General features: G+C 37.4%; 1 protein-coding gene across 1 annotated transcript in view; it reads right to left on the bottom strand.

The window, feature by feature from the left end:
- The window catches only part of CATSPERB (cation channel sperm associated auxiliary subunit beta), a 79343-nt gene that overhangs the window by 11609 nt on the left and 45489 nt on the right, over window positions 1-22245 (bottom strand). The window contains exons 15-21 of the mRNA XM_025042115.1: window positions 21087-21231; window positions 13759-13913; window positions 11438-11592; window positions 8837-9024; window positions 6531-6863; window positions 2358-2497; window positions 144-341 (exon numbers count right to left, since the gene is read on the bottom strand). Of these exons, the coding sequence (XP_024897883.1) occupies window positions 144-341; window positions 2358-2497; window positions 6531-6863; window positions 8837-9024; window positions 11438-11592; window positions 13759-13913; window positions 21087-21231 (1314 nt within the window). The remainder of the gene's footprint in view (window positions 1-143; window positions 342-2357; window positions 2498-6530; window positions 6864-8836; window positions 9025-11437; window positions 11593-13758; window positions 13914-21086; window positions 21232-22245) is intronic.

Genomic DNA, 22245 nt, shown 5'->3' on the forward strand with positions numbered 1-22245 from the left:
AAAAAGATGTGAGGACTGAAAAACAACTGGAGTGTTTCGAGCATCTCAGGAAAGAAATGCTGAGACTGACTGGCTAGCTAATCCCACAAAAGTAATAACAATATCACTGGTACCCTTAAAACAATCTGCTTAGGTTATTTTACCGGCAAAGTTTTGATCATATTAAAACCCTGGCTGTCTGTGTGAACTCCGCTGATCCAGTCTTCCGGTGGGATAAATTTACTAGGAATATGATGCATAGATTTGAGATAACTACAGCTGCTTTTCAATGTTGGCACGAATGTTGTAACAAAGCAGTCAGTCGATGCTCCCCAGACAACAAATGCCAGTGAAGTCGAACCCTGGAAATATCCAAATAAATGAAGACTATTTAAAGTAGCTGTTATGCATAGGAAATATAGTCAATAAGATTGTAATAACTATGTAAAATGCCAGGTAGGTACTAGACTAATTGGGAGGGGGGAAAAGCACTTCATAAATTATATAAATTTAATTATCTAACCACTATGCTGTACACCTGAAATGAATATAAGATAATATTGAATGTCAACTCTAATTGAAATAATAAAAATTAAAAATAATAATGTAGCTGTTGTAGGATGCACTGTGTCCACTCAGAATTCATATATGGATGTCTTAACCCTTAGTATCTTAGAATGTGACTGCATTTAGAGACAAGGCCTTTAAAGAGGTAACTAAATTAAAATGAGGTCACTAAGACAGGCCCTAATTCAATGGGAGGGGTGTCTTTGTAACAAGAGGAAATTGGAATAGAGACACACACAGAGGGAAGGCGATGTGAAGACAACAGGAAAAACACGGCCATCTATAAACCGAGGAAAGAGTCATCTGAAAAAAACAACCCTACCGACACCTTGATCTTGGACTTCTAGACTCTAGCACTGTGAGAAAATACATTTCTGTTGTTTAAGTCAATCAGAATACAGAAAAAGAAAAGAAATAGAAATAGACCGATAATAGAAAATAGAGCTAGAGCGATGTTTGGCATAAAGATCTGTTTGAGAATAAATCATAACAGAAAATACGTTCTTTTCCAGGAAGAAACACGTTTCAATCTAATTGAATATGGACAACATTTGGAAATGAGCAAGAGTCAAGAAGGACTTGTTAAATAAATACCATAGTTACATTCAGCTCACACTGACGAGCGAGCACCCGAACATTTGCTTTGATGATATGAATGATATAACTTCTACTGGCCATTTATTTTGAAGAGAAGTTATTCACTTAGCATTCACTGTATTTCACAAAGATATGTTTTTAGTAGGACTGTATGCACAATAGATGTATTTGAACCTTGAACAATATTAAACATTCAACAAAATTTGATCGATTCTGTTTGAAATTTTAAAGTAATTTTGAAATTTTAAAAATGTGGAAATACTAATAACTAAGGGGTATAGTAGACGCTGGTAGTGGTAGTCTTACTCCAATCCCCATATTCAGTAGCCACTAAAAATAATATACTTTTCACGAATTTTTGCCAAGGCTCATTTCATCAGTATCCAAGCAGGGTTATAATATTAAAAGAAATTGGGGGCCATGGAGTGTGGGGATGGAGAGTACTGTTAAATAAGAGACAAGGAAGCCAACAGAAAAAGCCAAAATGTTTGATATTCTGTAACCTGAGTAACCAAATTTCCACAGTTCAATGGCAGGGGAGGAAAATGGAATAGTACCTTTCAATCAGGAGAGACTTAATGTCAGAATATAAACAAAATTAAATAGGGAAGATAAAATAAAATAGCAAACTCTTGACTGTTGTTTAAGTGTAATAGATATATGGAAATTCTACTTTTACATATGTCTGAAAGTTTTCATGATAAAAAAAATTAGAATATGTCGAAAAGTATTTATTGACTTGAGGGGATTAAAACATATAGTTAAGAGGAAGGAGCAAATATTTAAAAGTGTATGAACAATGCCCTCTTTAAACCAAGTTTTAGGAAAATACTTTGAGTTCATAGTGATCGAGCATTTTCTATGTGCTAGACAATGTTTTAGATGCCCTACTTGAATGATCACATTTAATTTTCAAAACAACCTCATGAGGTAGGTTTTATTATTTTCATCTCCATTTTATAGACGAGGAAACTTAGCCACAGTAAAGTAACATTCGCCAGAAATGAGATCTAACTCAGGTCATCTTTTCCAGAGCTCACTCTTTTAATCTTTTCTGTACTGCTACACTGCCTTTTTGGAATAGCCTGCAATGTTAAAAGTACTTAGTCATCTTTGATAGGTAGGATTATGTGTAATTTTTCCTTTTTTCCTTAGCCTTTATTCTAAATTTTCTATAATTCATAGATTTTTTTAATAATTAAAAAAAATCTTACCTGTTGGAAAGCTGTGCTAGCTGCAGAAACTTCCATTAGATAACTATACGTATCATCAAAAGAGCCTTTAGCTTTTACCTCCAACAAAGTTGGGTTTCCAACAATTACCTTCAGTAGTGGTATTTCAAGTGTTCGAACACCTACAGAAACAAGGCCAAAGGTTAATATTAGGCCACAAAGATTTTAAGCAATTTAATAATGATTGGCTAATCTGGATTCTAGAACAGCTATAGAATCTAGCATGAAGGCCGCATAATGGCTGCAAAAATATAGTGAGAAATTTATACAGATTTAACTTTAATAGTTTTAGAAAAATTGAACTTCGCAAAAATTTTCTCCTATTTTCTCACAGAAATATTGCTGCCCTCCACCCCTTATTCCTCGGCCAGGTTATCAAATGCATATAAAGGTCACATGGTTATACTGATCTCAGTGAGTTGGATAACTAACTCAGTAGGGAAGCGGAAGGGTCCATGCTCAATTTAAAGGACTGTCCGTTGATTGCTACCAAGAGAAAACTCTGAGGCAATTAACAAGACATGTCACCAGGGAAATTTCTGCCTGCAGGACACCTGTTTGCATGTTTCTCCGTACTGAGAAATTTAATGGAAATAAAGCGATTTGAAAGAGCATGTAGTCCAACTGCCATCTTTACCAATCGGTAAATCAGAGATGAGAAGTAGTAAATGATTTATTTTCCTGAAGTCTCACCTGCAGCAGTTCCCCCTACGTCAAAGTGATCTTGGCCAATGCTTCCTAAACTGTAACTGGGGATTTTGTTAAAATGCAGGTTCCGATTTAGCGGGTCTGAGTGGGGGTGGGGCTGCTATTCCACATTCCCTCCCCACAAGCTTTACTGAGGTATAACTGACAAATAAAATTGCATATTTTAAAGTGTATAATGTGATGATTTGATAGATGTATACATTGTGAAATGGTTACCACAATTAAGTTAATTAATACATCCCCCGCCTCACCTAGTTACCCATTTGTGTGTGTTTGTGTGATGAGAATGCTTAAGATCTATTCTCAGCAAATTTAAAGTATATGATACAGTATTATTACAGTCACCATACTGTGTATCCCCAGAACTTATTCATTTTATAAGTAGAAGTTTGTACCCTTTGACTATGATCTGCTTATTTTCCCCCACCCCAGTCCCAGCCCCTCTACTTCTATGAGTTAGACTTTTTTTTAGATCCTACATGAGCGAGATCATGCAGTATTTGTCTTTCTTTGTCTCCTTATTTCACTTGGCACAATGTCCTCCAGGTCCATCCATGTTGTTGCGAGTGGTAGGATTTCCTTCTCTTTGTGGCTGAATAATATTCCATTGTGTATATGTACTGCATTTACTTTATCCATCTGTCTGCAGACACTTATTTACATGTCTCGGCTTTTGCAAACAATGTCGCAGTGAACACAGGAGTGCAGATCTCTCCTCCAGATACTGATTTCGTTTCCTTCAGCCATATGCCAGAAGTGGGATTACTGGATCACTAGACAGTTCTATTTTTAATTTTTTGAGGAAGCTCCATACTGTCTTCCGCAGTGACTGAATCAGTTTACGTCCCTACCAACAGTGCACAAGTGTTCCCTTTTTGCCACATCCTCACCAGCACTTATCACTTGTCTCTTTGATAATAGCCATTCTAACAGCTGTGAAATGATATCTCATTGTGGTTTTGGTTTGCATTTCTCTGATGGCTAGAAATGTTGAAAACCTTTTTATGTATCTGTTGGCTATTTGTGTCTTCTTTGGAAAAATGTCTATTCAGGTCCTCTGCCCATTTTTAATTGAATCATTTGTGGTTTTTTGCTATTTAGTTGTATGAGTTCCTTACACTTTTTAGATATTAATCCCTTATCAGATACATGTTTTGCAAATATTTTCTCCCATTCTGTAGCTTGCTATTCATTTTGTCGATTGTTTTTGTTTGTTGTGTAGGACTGAACCCTTATCCTGTGGAATCTGCTGCTATCTCTGGATAGACAGTGAGAGAACTGAGTCAAATTGTAGGATAGCCCACTGGTGTCAGCCGCATTCTTTGTGGTGTGGGAAATGCTCCCCTCATGGAAATTGAGTCTAAGAACCCTCTTTACCTGAATTTATGCATTACAAGAATTAATAAAGTTAAAATGTCCCATATTACCTAAAGCTACAGATTCAATGAAATCCCAATCAAAATTCCAAAGGGGTTTTTCAGAAAAACAAACAAACAAACAAACACTCTAAAACTCATATGGAACCACAAAAGACTGCATTTCTAATAAGTACCCAGGTGATGCTGATGTGGCTGGTCCAGGGACATCCTTTTAGTAGCACGGACAAGGCTTTTCTTCACAATAAGGCAACTGAGCTGATTTGCCAATTACTAGTTGGTACCATCAAATTCAATGGGTAAAACTGATTGCACCATTTAACAACTAATTTGCTATATTTTAAAGGTAAAGTAATGAGAACATTGTGGGATTTGAGCCAGAATATAAAAAGATAACAAAGGAACAGAATTTAAAAATCTAGAAATAGTGAAAACAATAGCTGAATTGTATACTAAGATAAAATTGTATTTTGAAATCAGTGAAAAACACAGTATTCAGTAAGTGATGTTGAAACAATTAGCTAACCACCTACAACACACCAAAACAAAATCTAGATAAATTAACGAGTTAAATGAAAAGTTAAAACCATAAAATTAAAACTCTAAAATTATTTGAAGGAAATATAATCAATGAGAAAGAATTCTAAGGGTTTCAAAAAGAAGTTTTTCAGGATATTTAGTATGATGGAAATAGATGTCTTCCAATTTTTTTCAAAGACTATAGTTTTCATTTATACGCTGTCTTTGGTTCTGTTTTTCAAATAAGCCTCTTTTAAAAAAATAGTGTTTTGTCCTTTTATTATGGTTCATGTATCTTCTTTAATCTCTTTAAGAGTTTTACGTATGCTTATTTTATAGTCTTTTTGATTTTTCTATTATCTCAAGGTCTTGGAGATGAAATTTTTCTATTTCCAATGCCCATTGACCCTCCCTAATATTGGGTCATTTCCTTACATAGTTTAAAAAATCTTTTCCACAATTCATGCTCAGTGAAGACTGATTTTTCTCATGGAAGTCCATGTTACCTGGGTTATGAAAATATTCTTACAGAGGATTTTGTGTTGGCTTATTATGCTGGTGCCCAGGGGTTACAATTATTTCTCAGTTTAAGATTCCCGCATATGGTGGGTGGTCTTTGGTGTTACAAGGACTTGGAGTCTGAGTTTTTTACAGGAGATTTTTTTCTCCACTTGAGCCCCATGGAGATGATAATCTCCCTAACTTCTCTTTTGGGGATTAGTCTGTAGAGTTTTCTTAATCCTCTCTTTGTGGTTTAATGGTATCAGCTTTATTAATGGTCTCAGTTCCAATTTCCTATCACAAAGTTGGAAGGCCACAAGCCACATCTTCTGCTAAGGTTTGGGCATTAAAATCCATCCCACTGCCTACATAGCCTATATCTGAGCCTCGCATGCTTCAGGGAGCCACATATATTAGCTAACGTTTTGGCTTTGAGCTCCCTCTTCACTTCTGGTAACAGGATTTTCTTCTCTTTCAAAAAAAAATCCCTCCCTTCCTTATCATTTTTCTCCTCTCTTTCTAGCTCAGTTATTTACTAATTTTTTTTGTTTTATTCTTTTCTAGTATGCCATTTCTCCATCATCATTATTATTAAGTTTTGTTATTACTTTTCTAATAAATAAATACCTGGAAAAATAGAAAAAAGTATAGAATTTTATTTGAAAGCCACTGTTTGGCTTTAAAAATCACTTAAAATAATCAATTTCAAGGTAATTAAAAGGTTTTCTTTTTGGAGGAAAGCAAAATTCTAAACTAAAATCCCGTGGAAAGTTGGGCTGCTAACTTAACCTCATTTTTCTTATTTATTAAATGAGGATTATAGCCTAGCCTTTTAAAGTTATTATAAACATTAAATCAAAAATGTGTAAAAATTATTTAATTCAGAGCTTCCCACATAGTAAATGCTCAGTAATTAGAAGCTAATACTGTTGTTAGTAGAATGCTTGTTACTATGGAAACCGAAGATAAAGGAAATATCAAAGAATATAACTCACATTTAAGGAAAGCAAAAACATCTCCTTTTGATGTTTCCCAATAAAGATAAACTTACCTTTTGTATCAGGTATGACCTCAACTTTTAAAGTCTGAGATTTCCCCAGATCAACGTATTTCAGGACATTGAGGGATCGTAAATCATCATGTTGCTGAAACCAATAATTACATGGCTTTTCATAAATAGACCATGTTTGTCCATTCCTTTGCCCAAAGTTATATAAGAACCAAGTGTCTTTTACAAAAATCATATTCTCAGGTGCTCTTATAGGCATCGTAGCGATAGCTAACGCATTTTGATCATCTATAATTCTTGTGATTAGGAAGCTGCTATAACCAGGAATCACCACAGTCTTCTCTATATCCGAATCTTGAAATGAGGAAACAACTCCTGGAGCTAAAGCAGAAATGATTTGATACGCAATAAAACAGTTACTATTCTCCAAGCATACCAGTGGACAAAACTGACAAACACACAATTTGAGTTTTTAAACTATGATAGAACACATTTGCCAGATTTCAGGTTATCATTCAAATTATTTTATAGAACGTGTTTTATAAATATGTCAAGCACCAACCTATACTTCACCCTTTCCTGTGAAACAAATTCTATAAAATTCTCAGCAGAAAAAAAAATTCATGTAAGTCTAAGTAATTATAAGAAAACTGACTTCCTTACTATAAATCCAAGAGCCTTAATCACCTAGAATCTTTATTGTGATTCTAGTGATTCTATAAGAGAAGGATAATGGAACCAGTGTTCCCCCAGTACCTGAAGGTCTGCCTATTACACAGGTGTTCAATCACTATTTGTTGAATGGATGAATCATTGATTGTTTAAGGAGAGCATGAAGATTTAGAAGAAAAGGGGTTCTAGGGCAGGACCGTAGGAACCCCGTCATGTAAGGAATGGAAGGGAAAAGGATTCCACAAAACAGACAAAGAAGAAATGACTGGAGAAAAGCCATCAAAGAGAATATGAGGGAAGCCAAAAGCAGCTTTTTGAAAGAGAGGGAGGGCATCATTACCAAATGTTTCTTTTAATCAAATGTTTTTGATAGGTCATGGAACATATCAACAACAATCTTTGCCTCATTTTGAAAAAATAAACAGAAGTAGTAGGAAGAGAACCTCATAATTCCCTTTATTAAGCACACATACTCTAGTTTCTCCCATTTTAGACAAAACAACAAAAATTCTTTCCTACTTTCCCTCCAAATGCCACATAATCTCTCTCTTCCCCCTGGAGTGAAATTCCTTGAGTTGCCTTTGTTCATTATCTTTACTTCCTCTCCTCTCATAAGTTTTTGAATCGAATCCAATCAGCCTTGGTCTACACTACTTCACCCAACAACAGCTTTCGTCAAGGGTACCGATGACTCACACAGCCCCGCTGGCCCGTTTTCCTTTCTCATCTTACCCGACCTGTTGAAAGCATCTAACACAGGAGCACCTCCTCCTTCTTCAAACGTTTTCACTCAGTTCTCCTCAGAGTAGACCACCTACTCTCCTTTGCTGATTCTTTCCCATGTCCTGGACCACTAACTGTGGGAATGCCAGGGATTACACCTCAGACCTTTTCCTTTCTATATCCACATTAGTTTTCCTGGTGATCTCATCTGGTCTCATAGTATTAACTATCATATATATGCTGACTGCTCAAATTTCTCTCTCCAGTCCAGATGTGTACTGAACTCCAGATTTGTCTTTGCAAATATCCATCTTATTTCTCCACTTAGATGAGTAACAGTCATCTTAAATTTAATGTGATCTCTCACCTGATTATTGTAATAGCTTCCTGATTTCTCTGCTCTCCCTCTTACCCACTCTCCATCACCTGTCCAGTTTATTTCTCGACACATCAGCCAAAATGATCTTGTTAAAACCTAAATCCGATCATGTCACTTTCTGCTCAAAACCCTCCAAAGGCATCCCATTTACTTAGAGTAAAACCCAGATTCTTACAATGAACTACACTAGCTTTTATGTATTTATCATGTAACTTTGAAATAGAAATATCCTACATAACAGTGATTTAAAATTATTTTACTATGGAGGACAAAACCTGCAGAGACTTCCTATTTTTTAAAATTCTCCTGAATGTTGTTTAATACAAAAATAACATCATAGGAATAAATGATAGCTACTGTTATTGATGAAATATCGATGAAGTTATAGCTAGGTTTTTATTATATTAGAAATAAAAAATTCCTTCAGAAACCTGAGACGATGCAGACAGACTTCTGTAGATTGCCAACTGGACTAAATTTTGAAATCTACTATTCTATAAATGAGCATGAACAGTCTTCTCAAAAGATAATTTTTCATTTTTACTAGCCATAAGAGATATATTATTATACTTACGTTGCAGTTGAAGAGTAAGTTTATAGAAATTTCCATCTGGATTAATGGAAAGGGAACTAGACAAACAAGGACTCTCATTCACATTTTCTATTCCAAAAGGGTCTATTACTTCTGCAATAACCGAGGACAAAAATCCCTTAGGAGTGTCATGTTGCAATATCTTTCTTATGTAAGCTGTTCCAGTTTTCCTAAACAAACCAACACACATTAAGGAATCTGGATAAAACTGTGGCTTAAATAAGCAGGAAAAGAAAAGGAATGCTGCCCAGAGGGACTGCCTGAAGGGAGCAGGGTGGCAGACTTCCAGAGCCCTGGAGATGTGTTGGGGGCACTTGTCACAGTTAGAAGAGTGGCATTGCTTCCTGCAAAGGGTTCCATCAGGAAGACCTCTCTTGCCACTCCCCCCACCCCCACCCCACCCACTTTTTTTAACTTCTCTTCTTTCACCCAAACTCCAGAAGGGCTATAAATCGTAAGCTATGAGGGAGGAGGATATGAAAATAATAAGAAAATAATAAGAAACACTTTACCTCCCCGCACTCCAGGCTTCCCAGTTTGGGTCAAGTTCCAAATAGAGTTTGGGAAACAAATTTAAATTGGATAAGAGTTTGCAGTTTTTTAAAACACAAGACAGGAATGGAGCCATGTGATTACTGAGTTATATGATTATTACTTTTTCAAGCTGATAAAATATTTATTTACTTTCTAAGAGGAAAGCTATGGGAATTGCCTGATACTTTGCTTAGAGGTAGAAAGAAAATAAATTCACAAAGGGGATTTGAAGAGACACAGTAGGAAGAAAACTAAGGTTGGATTCTCCAGCTTATTCAGTAGACAAATTACACATAAATCAATCCAGTTACTCACCTAATTAGAAGTCTTCAGTGCTTCCCTCTCTCTTGGAATAACAACCAAATTCCTTACTGGGACTTAAGAAGCCCCCCTGGACCTAGCTGCCCTCTCTTGAATGACTTTCCTCCTTTGATCATGACACTGAAGTCACTCTGGTTTTCCTTGGGTTTCTCAAACACACCTCATGCGCCTTTTGACCTGGGGGCCTTTTTTTTTACATGCTATTCTCTCGGTCTGGAATCTTCCTTCATTCTCATCCTTCCAATCTCATCGTAAGTCTCTGAGAAACCTTTCAAGATCCTCCAAACAAAGGCTTAACCCCTCAGGAAAATACTTTCTCAATGCTCCATACTTTTTTATTGTAGACTTATGTCAACTGTATTTACAATCTGGTCTACTTCCTGTGCTAGGGTGCGAGTTCAAGGCCTGTCTTCCTCACCACTGTATCATAGCACCAACCACAGTGTCTCATATATGTAAGTGCTAAGTAATATTTGTGGAAGAGATGAATGAATGACTCATTGTGATTTACCCCTGACTAGATATCTGCCTTTGGCCTACTGCTGACCTCATAACTTTGGGCTCCCAAATCCTTGACCTGCCCGGCTGAAGTTCCACGCGCCTCTGCTTCTCCGATCCTGGCTCTTTGCTTGCAATTCCTGCCTTGGAAATGCCGTTTCCTAGTTTCTATATAGGCAGAGCGAAGTTACTGCATCTGATCACAAAATGTGTAGGTCTGGTTTTCAAATATGCTGATTCTTAAGAGAATTTTCACATGCTTTTAAAAATAATTATGTTATAAGAAATTAATATTAACATGGAGATGGCATGAATATGCTAATTTTTTAAAAAGTGATTCTGTCCATTTCCTACAAGGAGATACCTACAGTATAAACATGAACTAATTGACCTGGAATGTCACCCATACAAAAACCATTGAAAACAAAAAAGTTCTAGAGATCATGGATACTTTTCTTAGAGATAGAAAGTTCTATAATTCTCATTAAAAAAAAAACAAACAAACTACTGCCAGCATTTGTTAAATTATGTCTCATTTGAAACTTCATCTTTACCTCTAAGTGGTACATAGCATTGCTGGCTATGGGACAGTGTACGTACTGACAGCCCAGTGCATATATAAGAAACAGAATTCACCGTGGCGGAATAGGGCTCCCCATATTTGGGATACAGTGAGTTTCTGGTAATCTGAAATTGTTCCTTTTCTGTTTGTTAGATTTTAGGGAGTTGTAGAATTCACAATGTTCTTCAAAGAGAGTATTTAGGCTTTAAAGATAGCATTAAGGGTCACTGGCTCTTGCCAATATCCTAGAAGTGTGTTCCTGAGAATTCTGTCATGCAGTATTTCAGGCAAGATGGTCTTCACTGCATTAGATGTGTTTGTTTTTAGGATGAATGAGAATTGCCATGTGAGTGGATACTGCAGATAAGCAGTACCCAGTACAGACAGCCCAGAAAGTTTTTATACTCAAGATGGCAGATGAACATTTCTATAACTTTGCCTGATGGTGCTGATATACCTGGCCCAAGTTTCTGGCATTGTGGCATCACGCTAGGCACCTTGGAGTCTACAAGAGTATTTGGCCTCGTGAGATGTCAAACAAACAAACAAACAGACAAACAAACAGAACACTTACTCTATTTGACCAAGAAAATTAAAAAGCAGACTCAGATTTAGAATCTAGAAACCAGTGTGCAATCTAAATAAATATGAGGCAAATAGGTAACTACCTGGAGTGTATCACTTTTCCAGAGTGAATGTTGTTGAATTTCTTGGTGTATATAGTTCTCTGATTTTCATTCTCAGGTACATATGCATAAAAAATCATTTCATCCAGGGTGATATACTGCGGAGCAAGTGCAGTCTCAAAGCCCATATTAGGAGCCTGAAGTAGGAAAAACATATAGTTCATTTACACTATTTTCTATCTCGATTGTGACAAAATGCGAATAATAGATTTGTTTCCAGTTCGGATCAAAACAACCCCGTTTTGCTTATCCACAAGAGCGGTGGTAGCTCAGCGTGTCTTCCCTGTGTGTGTGGGCGGGGGAAGTGGATCGTTCTGTGGAGGAGGAAAAACAATTCTGAGGCATAAGGTTCCTGCGCCTGGCACTGAAGTCTGGAGCAGAAGGGTGTGTGCAGACTCGCTTGTCTTCTGCTGTGTGGGGGTGAGGAATCCGAGGTGCAGATGTGAAACGCGGTTCTTCTGTGGAGTTTCAGTTAGGAAACGTGCCGTGGAGTACCTCTCCTCGCCTGAACGCTGCTGCCCCCGAGGCCCACGGATTGTGACTCTGCACAGCTGCCGTCTGAGTCCCCAGCATGTTCTCATTTCCTCTGGGTCAAAGGCTTTCTTTCCCTTACGGTCAACACCGGCAGCTTCAGCCCAGATTTCTGACCCGTAGGTCTTCTTTTTAACACACCCTTCTCAGATCCTGATCCTGCCGCTTTGGGAACTTTCAGGGGTGGGAAGGGAGGTGGAGACCAGCCCCCAAGGAGAGGTTGGAGCTGACCTTGCTGCGACGACGTGAGGAGTGTGTGGTAGCAGCAGAGGCTGATTGGGGGCGCAACCATCACAGAATGCCCCCCAGGCCCACTTTTTGTGATGCCTTTTCCCCTAGTCTCTTAAATTTGGGAACCCACTGAGGAGGGGAGAGAGTGGGAAGCAGATGCAAGGAGAATCAATGTGGGACTGAACAGATGGCTTGAGGACTCCGAAAAGGCTGAAGATGCTTGAGAATTCTGTATGACGTTCTAACCCGGAGGGCCGAGAATGTCTAATGAAAAGTGTGGGCAAGTCCAGTGGAAGGCAACATAGTGGCTATGGGGTTTGAATATAGACGCCTGATCCCAATTACGAACGATTTGTAGGGGTAATTTGGAGGAATTTAGCCTCGTTGCGCCTCGCTTCCTCATCGGTAAAATGGAGATAAACAGTTATTACAAAGACTAAGCACTCACAACAGTGCCTGGCACATAGTCAGGGCCAAATAAGGCCAGCGATGACTTTTACCCAGAAAGGATGCACTCCTAGCTTGTCCCAGGGGAGGGAGATGATAATACTGAGTGTGAGTTCCTGAACTCATCCTGAATATACAAACCTCTATCGGCTTTCGATTTTCATAATTTAAAACTTTCAAGTAAAAGAACTAAGACATTTTCTACAAATTGCGGTTAGTGAAAAATTGAGGGGATGGCTTTTTTGTTAGTTCTTTCTTCCCATTCACGTCGCTGGACCTGTATCTATGCAGAGCTCACACCACAGACTGGCAAATACGCAGGGAGTCAATGCGTCACAAGAAGTTCCCGCCTTGCTCTCTACCAAGCTCAGGCAGGGGAAACGAACATATCATGCTCTCAACTGCCATCTTGGCCCAGTCATTTAGAATCCTCTATTACAACTAAAGCCTTCTTTTCTTCTATTTCCTTTGGGCCAAAGGGTAGGTTTTATTAAACTCCAGTCAAAAAAAATCTGTTTGATCCTTTGCCAATGTATTGATAAGAGTTCATTTTCATGACTGTCTGCCCAATGATGAGTTCTTAGGCACGTGTGCCTTCACGAGTGGCAGATTATACATTAAAGTTAGAAAAATCTGTGTGTAGTATCACCGGAGAAAAGGAAATAACTCCTTCCTATGTTAGCATTAGAAAAGGAGGAAATGAGGTGGGCAGGGTTAATAGAAAGAAGGAGGCTAAACCAGTGGGGAAAACAGAACTCATGTTTCTTCAAGGTCAGCTTGGGAGGCAGAGAATCGAACCCGCCATGAAGCTGGGTTGGCAGTAAAGGATCTAGCTTTGAATATCTGATGGTGTTTTGCTGTGAAGATATTTACATAAAGATATACTGGGTGGAGTTAAAGCTATTTAACCCTGTATGGGACTTGGAAGGTTTGGGAGATGTTCTCTGGTACATGGAGGTTTTTCATTTAGTTAAATAGAGCAAAGTGCATTACTAACAGTTCCCAAGAAATATACTTTCCCATTATTCTGTGTACATATGATGGCATCTATTCTTAAAACAAGGCAAACTTTTTCAATGCATTACATCACTGACCTGTCCAAAAATACCTTTAGAATTTCCAAAGGATGTAAATGACCCACTATCTTCAAAACGGTCTGGAGTCAGTTTATGTATGAATCCCATGTGGTCGTAGTATAACGTGAAAATTTTATCAGTAATAGATCCAACTTCACTATATCTTTCTAATCCTATTAGGGAAGAAACAGAAGTCTCTTGATATTGATATTATACAACCAGAGGACTTTTAATACCATACCTTGTAAAAACTCCTCCATTTAAACTAAGGGGTGAGAGCAGGATTCTGAGACTCCAGGAGTAATATAGATGTCGGCCTTTGCTAATCCCCTGGAAAATCTTTTCCAGGCTCCATTTCATTACAGAACCTGTTCGCTGAAGTAGGCGAAGGACAGACACAGTGAGCAGATATTAAAGATGTCTAGTAAAAAGAGGTTAGCTCCCTCTAGCAGTAGTATCTCTTCCTAATACCAGGAGGCCAGATTCCTGACAGGAAGAAGGCAGTGAGATAATAACCTTCCGGAAGGCAAGGGGAATTATTAGTAGAGACAACTGGATCATAAACTATACCAGAGTTAAAATGTTGATCCAAATTCGGTGCCCTGTGTTTCTCTCACACGTGAGGGCGACACATTGACAAGTGCTGGGAGTAATATGATAGGACGCAGTATTCACGTCACCAAAAAGACACAAATCCAAAGAAAGAGAAAGCTGCATGAATGGAGGATGGAGCGGAGTAGAAGTTCAGGTCTCAGGACGAAAAAGGCTGATTTCCACACTCTGTTCTTATATCTAATCTATCTCTCTTCTCTCACTGTCTCTGGAGATCTCATCCAGTTTTAGGATTTTTTAAAAAATTAATTAATTATTTTTTTTATGGTGACATTGGTTAATGAAATCTGGTAAGTTTCAACTGCGTTTTAGGATTTAAAATCCATCTTTATGTGAAGGATTCCCAATTTAAACCTCCCCTCTCATTCTCTTCCCTGAACTCCAGATGCCTGTTGACAGCTCCAGGTCCATGTCAGTCAGCCATCTGAAACTGAACTCCTAATCTTCACGCACGCCTCCCGCATCCTGAGCCTTCCTCGTCTCCATTATCGGCAAACGCATCATTTCTGTTGCTCAGTCCAAATACCTTGGTGTCACCTTGTTCTTATTTCCTCTCTTCCTCTCACACCCTATATCTAATCCATCACCAAATCCTATTGACTTTAGTCTCAAAAATGCATAGAACCCAACCATGTCTCCTCACGTCCACCTCCTTCACCCTGTACGAGCCAACACAAAATATAGGAAGAGGTTTATTATGAGGAATTAGCTCATGCAATTATGGAGGCTGAGAAGTTTTATGATCCGCTCTCTGTGAGGTAGAGAACTGAAGATACCAAAGGAGCCAATGGTGTAACTCCCAGAGGTCAAAGGTCAGGGAACTGGGGGATCGCTGGTGTAAGTCTCTGTCCAAGGGCAGAAGAGCAATGTCCCAGCTCAGGAAGACGGGCAGGAAGCAAAATGGGTGAATTCTTCTTTCCTCTGCGTTTTTGTTCTACTCTGGCCCTCATAGGCTTGGACGATGCCCACCAGCATTGGGAAGGGCAGTCTGCTGTGTCTACTGATTCAAATGCTAATCTCAACCAGAAGCACCCTCTTAATCTGGGTACCCCAAGCCCAGTCAAGCTGACACATAAGTTAACCATTACAATTGCTAAGGTTCAACATGCCATATTTCATCTATAAACATAAGCTATATAGTTTTTTTTTTTACATTTTATCGTCTTGTAAATTGAGATACATTTTATGATTGATGTGTCTCACAATTATTGTCCACCAGGTGGCACTCACGCCACAGTGGTCAATCGGCAATGCACCCATGTAGTGTCTCAGCTCTTTATGCCGCCGTCCCTTTGTTTCCTGAATCACTGGCATAATACCTGCTTACATTATAATTAGACGTTGAAACAGTCGTGGATGCAGCAAGAGAGGAAGACAAAAAAGGACTTATATTTATCAATAAAGCAAAATGTGACTGGAAGAATGACCACAATTCCGCATTTTCTTGTGGAACCACCACCAAGTATTTTATGGGACCTAAGAAAGGAAGAAATCCCCAAAGATGGGATTGTATTATATTGTGTTACAAGATAACATGCAAAATTTGCCTTGTTGCACACCAACCAATGCAACTACAGGCAGGAGAAATAACGTTAGAGGAGCCCATGCACGTCGCCCAGGGTGACTGATAATGCGCTATGTTAAAGTTTAATATATCTATCATCTATTTATCTATCTATCTATCTATCTATCTATCTATCTATCTATCTATCATCATCATCATCTAAATATTTGTGTTACCCCTTTAATCAAAGAGACTGTAATGACTTTCTTACACTGCTAGTCTCTGGATATTTTAATATTGCTTTTTTTTTTTAACTCTGCCCACTGTTCTACAAATAGTCCCTTCTTCAGGTGAAACTCTTGAGTGGAATTATGTTTCCTCCCAGAAATGTCCCTAAAAAAACAGAATATTGAGGTAGGATTCTGGGACTGAGTTGCTTACATATTTAAAGACTGCACGGATGACCTCTTATGCCTGGTAATGACGCTGGCAATCCATAGCAATCAAGCGCATCGCAATTACTCAAATTATTATCGGTAGTAGCATGGGACGGAGTGCTAGTGGAGGGCAAGACTTTAGGGGATGAAATGGGGTGGTTTTACTTGATTACAATGACAATCATGGTTTTTACAAAGATTGTGGGCTGATGTAACTTTTATGGATATATTGGAGAACTTACAAAATAAAAACAAAAAAAATTTTTAAAAAAGCTTATGACCTTGAATATCCAACTCAAGGCCAGAATAGAGAACTTGACAGCTGTACGGTGAAAAAAATAAACCTTACCTCTTACCAAACACACAAAATTAGAAAATTTACATAGACTGATGTAAGAAATCTAAGAACAATCAATCTGCTAGAAGAAAACAGGAGAATCTCTTCATAACTTTGGAATAGGCAAAATTTTCTTAACAGAATATTAGAAGCAAGAAGCATCAACCATAAAAGACTGATCAATTTAACTTTTAAAAATTAATAATTTTGTTCATCAAAAGACACCATGAAGAGAGTAAAAAGACAAGCAACTGTTTGGGAAAAGATGTTTGCAAGTTACATTTCTAAAAAAGGTCTCATATCCATAATACATTAAAAACTCTTAGAAATCAATAAGAGAAAGTCAATCCAATCAAAACTTGATTAAAAAGACTTAAAGAGATAATTCACCAAAAAAAGATATAAAATTGGCCAATGAAATATGAATATGTGCTCAATATTATTACTCATGCAAACTAAATCTTCATTGAGATACTATTACACATTCACCACAATGGCTTACTATTTAAAAGACTAACAATACTAAGTACTGAGAAGGGGGAGCAACTGGAATTCCTTCATATTGCTGGTAGGACAGTAAGTTGATATATTTACTTTGGAAAAGCGTTGGAAGCACATAATTTTTTTTCCCCACCAAAAGTTAAACAAACATATGCCTTAAGGTATAGCAATTCTATTCCTAGGTATATATCAAATGAATGAAAGCTCATCCAGCAAAAGACTTCTGCAAAAATGTTCATAGATACTTTATTTATAATAGCCCCAAATGGAAACAATTCAAATACCTATCAGCAGCTGAATGGATAAATAAATTATAGTATATTCATACAATGGAAAACTACACAGCAGTGACAAAGAACAAGTTACTAATACATACAAAAATATAAAGGAGTCTCAGAGTCATAATGTTGATTGAAAAAAGTCAGAGACAAAAGAAATATACTTCATAATTCTATTTATGCGAAGTACAAAACCAGACAAAACTTGTCTATGGTATTACAAGTCAGACTAATGGCTACCCTTAGAGGTATGAAAGTGGCTTGAGGGAGCTTTCTGGAATACTGGAAATGGTCTATATCTTGCTCTATTTTCTAATCCCTCCTAATGATACTCATAGTCACTTCTGTTTATTTTATCATATGATTGCTGATCATCAGATTTTTAAATGCTACTGCATGAATGCTGTCTCAACAAATGATTCAGGCAAATAAACTACAAAGGTTAACCTTGATACCAACGTAAACGGAGCAAAAGTTTTATTGACGGAATCGAGAATAAATAAACATAGTGGTGAAGATGTGGGGAAAGAATCAGAATTTTGTGGTCTCTCCTCGTATGTGAATAAGGAAGGAGCAACTGTTACGGCTGTAAAATGGTTCTGCTAGTGAGCATCAAGGACACAATATTGAGGTCTAAGAAACCATGCTTTTTGAAGTCTCATCAGAAACCTTTAGAAAGCTTGTTGTTTAAAATTATATCAGAGACTTGCAAGACCAGAAAAAACCGGCTTTAAGACAGCCGAGAATGCTGACAATGTTAAAAAAAACAAACCAAAAGAAAACCAAGTCTCACTCTTATCTTGGAGATAGTCAGTGTTTTTCCCACTCTGGTTAGAATTATCAGATATTTCCAAGTTTACCCCAATCTCCAAACTTGCTCATTAATCTATAAAAGTGAGAATTGTTGGAGAGACCCGTATTTCTGAAGGTAGTTAATAAGTTCATTGAACTATTAAGTTATTGAATTTCAGAATTATTTTTATACAATTGGTAGCTTCATCATCTTATGAACACCTAACAAAATGAACCCCCAAAATACGTATGAAACTATAAATCTCTTTGAAGAAAGGATAATCTTGGATTAGGCAATGGTTTCTTAGATATGACACCAAAACCACAAACGACAAAAGGAAAAATAGATAAACTGGACTTCTTCAAAATTAAAAATGTTTGTACCTCAATAACATCACCACAAAAGTAAAAAAATAATTAACAGAATGAGAGAAAATACATGCAAATTACCTATCTGGTAAGGGACTTATATCCAGAATATATAAAGTACTCTCACAACTCAACAATAAAAAGACAATTAACCCAATTTTAACATGGGTGAAGAATTCCAATAGACACTTCTCCACAGAAGATATATAAATGGCTAATAAACACATGGAAAGATGCTTAACTGCAGTAGTTATTAGGTAAACGCAAATCAAAACGAGATACAATTAGTATAGAGTAACTATACTAAAAAAATACAGAAAATAACAAGCATTGGTGAGCACGTGGAGAAATAATCCTCATTAGGTACAGCTACAGTTAAACACAGAATTACCACATGACCTGGCAATTAGACTCCTGACTATATATCCATGAGAACTGAAAGCATATTTCTACACAAAAATATGTAAACAAATGTTCATAACAGCATTATTCATAAGACCCCAAAGTAGGAAAACTCCAGATATCCAACAACCTAAATATCCTGATAAATGGATCAACAAAATGTGCCACATCCATACAATGAAATATTATCCAGCCATGAAAAGGAAGACCGATGTATGCTACAACATGGATGAAGCTGGAAGACAATATGTTAAGTGAAATAAGCCAGCCACGAAAGGACAAAAACTATATGACTCTACTTATATGAGGTACATAAGAGTAATCAAGTTAATAGAGACAAAAAGTAGTTGCCAGAGTCTAGAAGGAAGGGAGAATGGGGAAGTCATCATTTGACAGGAAGAGTTTTAGTTTGGAAGAGTTCTGGAGGAAGATGGATGGTGATGGTGGTTGAGAAATAATGTGAATGTACTTAATTTCACTGAACCGTACACTTAAAAATGGTTGAAAACCTAAATTTTGTTATATATTTTTACCACAAAAATAAATAAGTAAATGGATATAGCTAGGTGGATAGATAAATAGGTGATATATAGCAAAAAAAACAAAGCAAAACTACCAGCAGAATTCAAAAACGGAAAAGGAACAACAATGTGCCAAAAGGTAAAGAAGTAAGAGCTAACGAAACAAAGAAAACTCTGGTGTAACAGGTCGCACTACTCTGCATCCGGCCTTTTGAGGCAATAATGAGAGAAGAAAAATAAATTAAAAAAATCGTGAGGAGTACCAGTAATGCCCTCCTAACGTGAAAGGAGTTGGCAGTGGGTGAGACGACATCCAAATAAAAAGTCAAGAGAAAAGTCAAGCCCTCTCGAAAGAAGCCAGGTTTACCACCTTCCGAGGCGCTGCTCTGAGCCGAAAGAATGAGGGCAGGTGCTGCTGAGATGAGATGAAGCAGACAGGTCTCACGAACAATTCACCTACATGATATTAGAGTAAATAGCATCAAAAAGAATAAGATACTTGGAAATTAACTTAAACAAGAAGGTTCAAGGTGACCCACGAAATGGGAGAAAATATTTGCAAATCATAGATATGATAAGGAATCGATACCCAGAATATATAGAGAACTCCTAATATATAGAGAACTCCTAAAACTCAACAATAAGAAAAACATAAGCAATCTGATTAACAGATGGGCAAAGGACTTGAACAGACATTCCTCCGAAGAAGATATACAGACGGATAATAAGCGTGAGATGCTCGGCATCACTAATCATTAGGGAAACGCCAATCAAAACTAAAATGAGATACTACCTCACACCCATCATGATGACCACCATTGAAAAACCAGAAAATAACAAGAGTTGGCAAGGATGTGGAGAATTTTATTTGATGATCCAGTAATTCCACTTTTGGGTATATGCCCAGCAGAATTGAAAGCAGAGTATCAAAGAGTGATATTCACAAGAGCTAAAACATGGAAGCAACCCAAGTGTCCATCAATGAATAAATGGAGAAGCAAAATGTGGCATACAAATACAATGGAATAATATTCAGCCTTAAATATGAATAAAATTTTGCGGTATACCACATGGATGAATGTTGAGGACATTATGCTAAGTGAAATGATCCAGTCACAAAGTGGATGAACATTGAGGACATTATGCTAAGTGAAATAATCCAGTCACAAAAAGACAAATACTGCATGATTCCACTTATTTGAGATACGCAGGGTAGTCAAAATCATAGAGATGGAAAGTAGAATGATGGTTCCCAGGCGCTGGGGGTGGCAGGAATAGGAATCTATTGTTTAAAGGCTGAGGAATTTCAGTTTTACAAGATAGAAAGAGTTCTGGAGATGGATGGTGGTGACAGTTACAGAACATTTTGAATGTATTTAATACCACTGAGCTGTATACTCAAAAATGGTTAAGATGGTAAATTTTATGTTATGTATATTTTACCACAATTAAAATATTTTTAAAAATCTATCATCCATAATAGGTTTGAGACTTTAGAATTAGTTGATCAATATGGCAGACTTTTTCTTTTCATGTACCTTCTAATCCCTGGCTCACATATAATGTGTACACCAATAAAAGAGAATTCCTCACCTGCCTTCGTCAAGTAAACCTTTCCGTTTTGGGAAACAAGAGTGATATCGGAAGTATAAAAACTATGGTAAGTATTCTTTATGATATCATTGTGAAAGTCGGCTAATAATTCAAAAGTGTTGCCACCATCGATTGAAAGCCATACCTAAGGGAATAGAAACATAAGACCTCATTAAAGAGCTGCCATGTCACAGCAATTACCTATCAGCCTAATCTTCCTATGTAAGAAAATTCATACAGTATAGTCATTTCCATGCTCCCCCATCTGTCTCTCTCTCTGTCTCTCTGTCTCTGTCTCTCTCTCTCTCACACACACACACACACACACACACACACACACACACACACACACACAGAGACTCTTTAATTATTTGATCTATTCTCTATTTCCTTCCTGGAGTTTGTATGCAGGAGTATGTATGACACAGTACGCATGGTGATTGTATAAAAGAGCAAAGTTATTCCCATCGGCTCCAAAATAGGGTCCCCTTGTTCATAAAGGGATGAAGTACTGGGTGCATTTGGATATGAGGGAGAAGGTTTATCCCATATTGACATGAGACTTCAAGTTGTAGGCATCTGGCAGATATGTACATAAACATGTTTTGCGTGGAAGAGTCCCTTGACATTTGCAAGAGTGTGTCCTGGGACCTTGGTAAACACTCAAATATACTCCACCATAGCATATAAATTTCTCTGCTTCCTCATCATTTGGTAAGGGTTGTTTGAAGATAAATCAGATTGTATATTGGATGAATCCTGCTTGGTACTTATTTTAATAGCCTAAGTCTTATTCAAATGAAGATTTCTGGTTTTATAATTTCTTTTTAAAAATTAATTTTAATGACAAGTTATACCTGAAAATAGGCTTTTCTTGAATTTAAAACGTTACAATGTGGCTGAAATCTCTTTGAACACCATCTAAACCATTAGATCTGATCTAATCGTGGTCTCTATCCCTTTCCAGCAGTAACCACTGTTATCAACTTGCAAAGCCTACACATTTACATTCACATGTATGCCCATAGCATACATCCAAAACAGCTCAGTTTATGGTGAGGAGGAAAGGAAGCACATATCTGGATGAGGCACAACCTGCAGACTTGGGCAGGAGAGACCCTTGCCCTAGACTGCATACTTAGTGGGTCCACATATTATA

The sequence above is a fragment of the Pteropus alecto genome, unplaced genomic scaffold (genome assembly GCF_000325575.1).
Source record: "Pteropus alecto unplaced genomic scaffold, ASM32557v1 scaffold8, whole genome shotgun sequence".
NCBI classification, from domain to species: domain Eukaryota; kingdom Metazoa; phylum Chordata; class Mammalia; order Chiroptera; family Pteropodidae; genus Pteropus; species Pteropus alecto.